General features: G+C 47.5%; 1 protein-coding gene across 1 annotated transcript in view; it reads right to left on the bottom strand.

The window, feature by feature from the left end:
• grb7 (growth factor receptor bound protein 7) overlaps positions 1–8355 on the bottom strand; it is an 11093-nt gene extending 2738 nt beyond the window's left edge. The window contains exons 1-12 of the mRNA XM_037981026.1: positions 8014–8355; positions 5681–5828; positions 5256–5379; positions 3366–3522; positions 3168–3289; positions 3022–3096; positions 2376–2513; positions 2189–2299; positions 1725–1823; positions 1495–1578; positions 1291–1407; positions 53–110 (exon numbers count right to left, since the gene is read on the bottom strand). Of these exons, the coding sequence (XP_037836954.1) occupies positions 53–110; positions 1291–1407; positions 1495–1578; positions 1725–1823; positions 2189–2299; positions 2376–2513; positions 3022–3096; positions 3168–3289; positions 3366–3522; positions 5256–5379; positions 5681–5823 (1228 nt within the window). The 5' untranslated portion in view covers positions 5824–5828; positions 8014–8355. The remainder of the gene's footprint in view (positions 1–52; positions 111–1290; positions 1408–1494; positions 1579–1724; positions 1824–2188; positions 2300–2375; positions 2514–3021; positions 3097–3167; positions 3290–3365; positions 3523–5255; positions 5380–5680; positions 5829–8013) is intronic.
• Positions 8356–8900: the final 545 nt, after the last annotated feature.

Raw genomic sequence — 8900 nt, 5'->3', positions numbered from 1 at the left:
GGGGACCGGGGGGACCGGGGGGACCAAGGGGACCGGGGGGACCAGGACTCACAGGAAGGTCTGGCAGCAGAGTTCACGTTGGGCAGACTGCACCTCAGGGCTTCTCTCCTCTGTCAGAGAAAAGACAAAAACCGAGCAGCAGAAAAGGTCAGCGGACGTCACAGCGGCTCCGTTTCCTCCTGACAGAATCATTCTGGGTCAAAACGCTTCGTTTGGATTTGATTTCACCAGAGAGAAGCATCTGATCAAACCCCACCCGACTTTAAACGCCTCGGGGCGGAAACAGAAACTTTGAACGATTAAATTAAACTTTCATCTCAGATATTTCATGTTTATATTCATTCAAACATTTCAGGCCTGTGACTCGTAATAAAACAGGATAATTCAGGGTAATAAGAAGATTAAAAAAAGATGATAGAGTGACGTGAAAAAGAAAGTCCACCTTCCTCCAGCTTCAGGTTTCAGGACAGAAAAAAACTGATCTGGTTCTAAAGGGTTCCGATCTGACCTCGAAAGAACAAAAACATGAACAGATTCCACTGAGTCGTTATTTATTCAACTAAAAGTTAAATCTGGGAGAAAAAAAACTGGTTCCAGCCTCAGGATCAGGTTCTGCTGCTCTGGAGCTGCAGGTGTGAGTTAACACAACGCCAGGGCGGAAAGACATCAGCAATGACCTCAGAGAATCAACCCGGGAGGGGTCAAAGGTCATTTAGAGTCCATCGTTCTACAGAGAGGAAGATTATTCACAAGAGGAGACATTTGAGATAGATTCACCCTGAAGGTCAGACCGTGCAGTGAGCTCCATCTCAGACTCTACAGGCCTCAGTCAGCAGGTTAAAGGTCAAAGGTTAAAGCCTCTTCTCTCTAAAAACAACATGGCAGCTCGACTTGAAGGAACCAGAAGACTTCTGGAGCAGAACCAGAGCAGAGGACAGATGTTTACCCAGAATGCACTGCAGCTGTCAGCACGGTGGTGGAGGGCTGATGGTTTGGGCTGATTCTGGAGTCAGATGTGAGGCCATCTGTCCAGAACCAGAACCAGAACCTCAGAGAGCTGAAGCAACGCTGGAAAGAAGAGTGGGCCACAACTCCTCCACAACCAGGAACCCACTGAGAGTTCTGCTGCTGGAGGAGGTTCTGTTGGGTCAGGAGCTGGACCCAGTTTTTGTTTAGTAAATAATGACTCAGTGAACTGTTGTGTTTTTGTAAACTTGAGGTCAGATTTGGATCGTTGTAGAACCTTTAATTATGTTCTAAAGTGAAGGGGGGCGGACTTCCTGTCCTCACCCTCCAGGCCCGTCCCTCCTCCCTCTCTGCACTCTCAGCCTCCGTCGGGTTCTGGATGACTCGTCCTCCAGCCTTCCCCGAGAAGTCCATGGCCACCAGCGTATCCTCAGACTTGGACTGCACACACACACACACACACAGATCAACACAGCAGCACACAGAAACCAGAGCTTCCATCACGTTGTTGCATCAGGATGAACTCACTAATCTGTATGAGAGGCTGCAGCCTTCCGGGCTCCGTGGAGCCGACTGGGACAGCTGATAGTTACACTGCAGCTGCTTCCCGTACTGAACACACACACAGACAGACACACACACACACACACAGAAACACACACAGAGAAACACACACAGAAACACACACACTGCACGTTACTTCAGGAAGAACACGGAGGAGAAGCTTCAAATGAAACCAGCGGTCAGTAAATCCGGACCTTAAAGAGTCTGAACGCAGACGTCCAACAGGTCCGTGTCTGTTCGCTGTCAGCACACAGCAGCTTCAGATCCTGGACACGGGTGGGATTCCTGGGAGGCTGCACACACACACACACACACACAGTTTAAAACAAGTCCAACATGGGCTGGCGTGGAGGATCTTATTTCTTGTTGCTGATGTTTAATTGATTAATAAAACGGTTCCTTTTCTGAATCATTTTTAATTGTTTTAAAATAAAAGGCTGCTGAGGTTTTAGAGCATTTAGTGTCTAAAACCATCCAAACGAGTCACTGACCTGAGAACCATCTTAAAAACTGAAACCTAAACATTTTTTCTTCTATCGTTTTTAAAATGACACTAAATCAGACTCAGAACAGAGCTTCTTCTGCTGCGTCCTACAGAAAGGTCCTGGAACCCGGTCCTGGAACCCGGTCCCGGACCCCGGTCCCGGTTCGGTTTTACCTTGATGCAGAAGGTGAAGTCTGCAGGAGCTCCGTACAGCTTCCGGCTGTTCACCACCGAGTACACGTTCAGGTCGTCCAGGTCGGCCACGAGCTGCAGGTGTCGCGGCTCCTGTAGAACCAGAACGACAGGCGGTCAGAACCTCTGCGTCGGGGAAACGCTCCTGAAGCTTCCCGGGTTTTCCCACCTTGGACGAGCCTTTGGTGGAGCTGTAGAGTCCGGAGCGCCGGAGGAAGAAATAAACTTTCTTCCAAGCTTTCCGGCTGGACTCCTTCACGTGGAGGAAGCCCTGGATCTCCGGACACGTCCCGGACCGCAGCAGGTTCTGCCGGGAGAACCGGATTTATTCATTTCTTTTACTGACAGAGGAAAGCTGATATTAACGAGTTTGAGCTCGTTAATATCCGACTCACAGCTTCAATCAGGATCAGCAGAAAGTTTTATTTCAGCTCTGAAATGTTTCTGGATCAGGAGACATGTTGACACCTGCAGGTAGAGCTTCTGAAGGAGGGCAGGGAGAGGGATCTGCATGTGAGTTCAGCTCAGAGCTGAACGGTGTCAGAAAAACATCCAATAATACTGATGAATATTCTGAGATCAGCTGATTTTTGTTTTCCAGATGTTGCTCTTACAGATGTTTTAATCCCAACAAACTTTGAATCCTTTAGTTTGAACTGAGAAGCAAAAAGTCCTTAAAGAATTTAATTTAAAAAGTTTGTTTTGACTGAATTGGGTTACAGGCCTGCAAATAAACTTTAACCCTTCATAAAACCTAAATGTTGTCAGGAAGCAGATCCAGAGACGTGTTTCTGATCAAGCAGGTGCTGGTTTACCTGGATGAGCTCGGAGGACGTCAGCTCTTTGCCGATGTCGGCGCTGTCAGAGATCATCGACTCCGGGAAGAAAAGCTGGAAGCAGAGGATCATCGTCACATTTCTGTCAGGAACCGACTCAAGAGCTGGACCTCGTCTGTTTTTACCGTTGGGTTCCTGAAGAACTCGTATTTTGCGTAGTTTTTGCAGAAGACGAATCTGGTGTTGTTTTTTGGAGACCAGGTGCCCTGAACCTCCAGCACGACCTCGTGGTCCTCCAGACATCTCTCTGCGGACGACAGGGCGAGAATGAGAAGCCCGGAGTCGCAGCCCCGTTCCTGGCGGATGCCGGCGCCCGGTCCTACCCAGAGCCAGCGTGGGGTGGTGCTCCAGGAGAGCCCAGTTCTCCTGGTCCACGCAGTGCGCCGTCTGGACCAACATGTGGCACACGTCCCGGGCCGTGGCTCGCCGGCCAACCCACACCGACTTACAGTTCACGTCCTCTCCGTAGACCCTGATCAGCTGGGGAGACAGGCACACGCTTCACTTCAGGCGGAACCGAGGTTCCGACAGGAAAACACGACTTCAGGAGGTTTTTACTTTCAATAAACGTCAGGAAGGAAGAGTTAAGGTGCAAAGATGTGCAGAGTTAATATAAACGGCTCAACAAAGAGTCTAAAGATCCATCTGAGAACCAGTTCTTTGAGTTTAGTTCTGTAAAAATATCAAATAACAGAATACAGTCTGACTTACACGTAAACCTAAAACTGGACCCGACTCGGTTCTTGGTAAAGAAACTTTGTTGGGAACGTTCTCGTTGGTCTTCAGGAGGGTTCTGACCCACTCTGGTCGAGGGAAGAAGGTTCTTGTTCAGGATTTCATGGCACACGGCCGGGTCCGTTGGTCGTTCTGTGCCCCAAACCCTGATGTTTCCCCCTCCGTGCCTCACTGTGGGGATGGTGTTGCACTCAGCAGACTCCAGGACTTCTCTGAATCATTTCGAGCTTCACTGACAAACTGAAGACGGACCCGTGGACATGTGGATATGTCCTCTTCTTCTGTCCTCACCCCGCGTGGAGCTCCAGATGATCGATGGTCATTTTATATTTCTTCCATTTCAGAATAAAAGCAGCTCAGATCCACCATCTGGTCCCTGACATCCGGAGGCTCGTTAAATGATTGATTAATTGACTGAAAGTTTTCTGTTTGCCTTAAGAGAACAAAACCAAACTCTGGATTGTTTTCACATCATTGTTGGTTTTCTGGATTAAATTCTGTCTTTATTCAAATTAGAAACTGCTCGTTTCTTTGTAACCATCTCTCCCCTTTAGTTACGCTTCCCTCCAACAGATCGAGTTCAGTAAAAACCCTAAAAGACTAATTTCAAACAGACACAAGGTGAGTCAGGTTTCCTCTCACAGGAACTGTTTTTGTCTGACTTTTCTCTGGATCAGGTTGAGAAGCAGACGTGAACCGAGAGCGGGTTCATGACACGCCGTCTGCATCCAGCAACGTGCTTTAAAACAAAAAAAACCTGCCGAACGAGCAGGCGGGTTGGGCGAGCCGACCGCAGACGAGTCTTTCTGCAGAAACGTTTCTCTCTGACTCACTCTGTCTTGTCTCCAACAATACGAGCCAAGACGACAGATTCCAGAGCTCAGCGAAGACGGAACAAATGTCAGAGTTTTATTCTCAGACTCTGAGAAACACATAAAAACAAATAAAGATCGAGCCTGATGTCAGGAGGGAAAACATCATTTCTCTCATGAATCAAACATCTGTACAGTCCGACCCGGCTCGCGGTCCGATTTGCAGCTTTTTTTATTGTTTCTACGTTTGAAGAATCAGTGGAAACTTCAGGGACTTCAAACAACCTTAAAACTTTCAGAGCCGTGAAAAGATGTTTCCAATCAGAAACTCTGAACTACAAGACTGGAAACTGGGTCCAACATGGCCGACCTTCAACATGAATAACCAACAACCAGCTGGTGCAGAACTTCAGAGTTCGGCTCCTACGTGAGAATTTCTCCCAGATTCTCCAAACTGAGCCAACTCTGACTGCCGTCTGCTGCAGAGACAGCCGCCTAAAAACAGCAGAACTGTCCCTTTAATGCCTGAGTCAAGCAGAGAATGAACGTCTGAAGGAATGCATATCGCCCGCCGCCTTGGATGACACAGGTTTAACACTCTGGTAACATTAGGCTGATCTGGGATCTGCCGCTCCTCGTTTCCGTGGTTAAACGGGGAAGACTCACGTATTTGTCGCTGGGCGGCTGTGGGAGGGAGCCAATCAGAGCCGAGGACTTGGATGGGCTGCAGAGCTCTGGGAACGGGTTGGGTATGGAGGGAACGGACGAGAACGGGTCTCCACCTCTCATCCTGGGAAAAAAATAAAATCATCAATGTGAGCTGACTGGTTTTTATTTATTTTATCTTTTATTTACCTACAAACACTAGAAATCATATAAACTACAGGTAACTGTCAGAACATCGCTTCAGCCTTCCTCGGAGGAATGCATATCGCCCACCGCCTTAAAGATTTAATTCAAGATGGCCGCCTGGTCTCAGTGTTTGTTGGTAAACAGGTGAGTAAAGACAGAGGGGGCGGAGTCAGTCAGGCCTCAGCACCTCCTGCAGAGGACAGACGCAGAGACTTCCTGTCAGCTGACTGTCGGCTCACCTGTTCGAGGCGATCCGGACGGGCTGGGAGCGGCGGACAGACGGCGGGTCGGGAAGAACCTCAGCAGCCAGAGTCAACATGTCATCTCCTCCGAGGGACGAGTCCTCAAACACTTCTGTCCAGGGTCCTGCCACCTCCATCATGTTACCTGAGGAGGAGGAGGTCAGGGGTCATCTCCACCCAAACAGGAGAAACATGAAAACCAGTCGAATGTTTATTTAAGGAACTTTGTTTTCCTCAAAGATTAAAACCTGAAGTTCCTGAAGTCCTCCTTCGGTTCTGAGGTTTGACAAAAACAGAACAGGTTCTACAACGATCCAAATCTGACCTCAGGAGAACAAAAACAAACAAAACTGAGTCATTATTTATCCAGCAGAACCTCCTCCAGCAGCAGAACTCTCATCTCTTCCTGTTTGACTCCAGAATCAGCCCAAACCATCAGCCCTCCACCACCGTGCTGACAGCTGCAGGGCATTCTGGTCTGGTCTGGTTCTGGCCCAGAAGTCTTCTGGTTCCATTCAGATGTTTTAGAGGCTTTAACCTTTGACCTTAAACCTGCTAACTGAGGCCTGTAGACTCTGAGATGGAGCTCATTGCACGGTCTGACCTTCAGGGTGAATCTGTCTTAAATGTTTCCTCTTCCTCTCTGTGGAACAATGGACTCCAGATGACCTTTGATCACTCCCAGGTTGATTTCCTGAGGTCATTGCTGATGTCTTTCCGCCCTGGCGTCGGGGTGTATTTGACTTTTTGTTTGTTTCATAAATAATGACTCAGCGGAACCTGTTGGGTGTTTCTGTTCTCTTTCGGTCGAGTTTGACTCATTTCAGAAGCAGATCCGTTTCGTTTGGTCCTGAAACTGAAAGACTTTTTACCCAGAACACCTTTCTGACTCTGATCTGTCTTTGAACAGCAGGAATGAAATCAAACATTGAGGATTTGTAGCATTTTTACAAACCAGTCGTTTCCGATTTCACTTTTTCTTTGATCTTGTTTCAGATTTTCTGCCGTTCAGGTGAAACCAGGTGAGGAATCAGGTTTGCTGTAAACAAAGAAGCTCGGAGCTGCAGGAACAACAACACCACGGCTCGGATGGATTTCTTCTTCTAAAAACAGACTCCGGTGGCGACGAGCCAGACTCAAATCTGAACCTGAATTTCCACACATACCTGCTGCCACCAAACATTTAGAAATATGTAAATCAGCCACCATGCACCTGTTTCACACCTCAGCCTTTTATTCCAGCTGTCAGCTGAAACAATCAAACTCCTGCAGCTGAGGGACAGGAAGCTGAGGACAGAGTTGTCTCAGCAGCTCAGAAAGACAATGATTGACAGCAGGTTGAAGGTAAAGACTAGAAGACCGTCTCCAAGCAGCTGGATGTCCCTGAGACTCCACAGGACTGGAGACAGCCTCCATGGACATGTCCACAAGAGGACAACTGGTGAAAAACTGAAGAGACAATGTATACGAATGGTGACCAAAGACGACTGAGGAGGACACCAATGAAGACAGACTGAGAGTCCACAGAGCTTCTGGGACAATGTCCTTTGGACAGACGAGACAAAACTGGAGCTTTTTGTCAACATGTCCCATCAGCTCTGTGTCCACAGACCCGAACCAGAATCAAAGACCAGAACCCTGAACCTACAGGGGAACATGGAGGAGGCTCGGTTCTGTTCTGGTCCTGGTTCTGTTCTGGGTCCAATGAAACCTCAAGACTATCAAGGCCTCCTGGAGCCAGATGTGCTGCTCAGAGTCAGAAAGCTCGGTCTCAGTCTCAGCTCATGGGTCCAACAGGATCAGGACCCAAAGAACGGGTCAGAACCAAACATTGGACCGTTCTGAAGAGGCCTTCTGGGCCCTGATCTAAATCCTGCTGAACATCTGTGGAAGGAGCTGAAACATCTGGAGGAGGAAGCCTTCAGACCTGAGACAGCTGGAGGAGTGGACCGGGACACCTGAGGACACCTGAGGACACCTGGGGACACCTGGGGACACCTGGGGACACCTGTCAGTTTAATAAGTTTGTTTTTAAATAATTCTGTCTGATTTTCATTTGTTCATTTTTAGTCATTTTTCTTATTATTTTTGTCAGTTTCCAGTTTTTTCAGTGACCTTTGTGGGTTTTAAAGATCAATACTAATTATATTTTCCTAAAGGAACAAATCGTATCATATTATTTGTCTCTGGATCACAAAATCAGATCGGTTTTCTTCTTAACATTTAAAACATCTGATTCCTTTAGGTTGTATATTTCTGATTAAATAAAAGCTATAAATTATTACACACATATATATTTGTGACTAAATAAGCTGAAAACTTTGTCAAACCTGTTCAGGTTTCTGTAGATCTCATCAAGACCCCAAACTGGATGTTTCACGACCCACCACGGGCTCCCGAACCGCACCTTGAGAACCCCCGGTCCCGCTCAGCTGATGTGGGTCAGACAGGAAGGTTCGGGTCTTCGTGAGCTGCAGGGAAACGGGTCCACCTTAGATCCTGGTCCTGGTCCGGGTCCGACCCGAACTTCCCGCAGGTCTGATCCGGTTCGGAACCTTCAACCCACCCGGTTCGGTTCGGTCCGACTCTATTCGGCTCAGAGGACTCACCTGGACACGTCTCGCCGCTGGTTTCGGCTCCGAGTTCGTTTCTTCCTGTTTTTCTTTTTTACTTTTGAAATAAGAGCAGACGGAGGGGGCGGGGCCTAACCGGCAGGTGCGCGCTCTAAGCCCCGCCCTCTTCCGCCTTTTATTTCCGGGTTATTTTAAAACACTGAGTTTGAGCTTAAGTTTCCTCTTTTAAAACCAGTTTTTAATAATTTATTTTAAAATAAACTTGTTTCTTCTGTGGCTATTTGGTCGATAAACTAATAAAATATATTTTTTTACCTTTTTAAATATTTTCTGTTAAATAAAAACAAAATAAAAATAAATTTTCTGAATGTTAAAGAGTCGATGCAACTGCTGACCTGATTCCAACATTAATTTATAATAATTTAAGATAAAAAAAAACATTTTAACATCTAAAGTGTCGAAGAGTTTGTTACTGTTACCATGGTAACCACACAGCTGTCTGTCACTCCCTGAAGCAGACGGAGCAAGAGCCGAAGGTTCAGAGACCAGGTTTAGAGCTCCAACAGGACCAGGTTTAGAGCTCCAACAGGACCGGGTTCAGAGCTCCAACAGGACCGGGTTCAGAGCTCCAACAGGACCGGGTT

This window comes from Kryptolebias marmoratus, linkage group LG17 (genome assembly GCF_001649575.2).
Source record: "Kryptolebias marmoratus isolate JLee-2015 linkage group LG17, ASM164957v2, whole genome shotgun sequence".
Lineage (NCBI taxonomy): Eukaryota > Metazoa > Chordata > Actinopteri > Cyprinodontiformes > Rivulidae > Kryptolebias > Kryptolebias marmoratus.
This window is presented reverse-complemented; position numbering and strand designations above follow the sequence as displayed.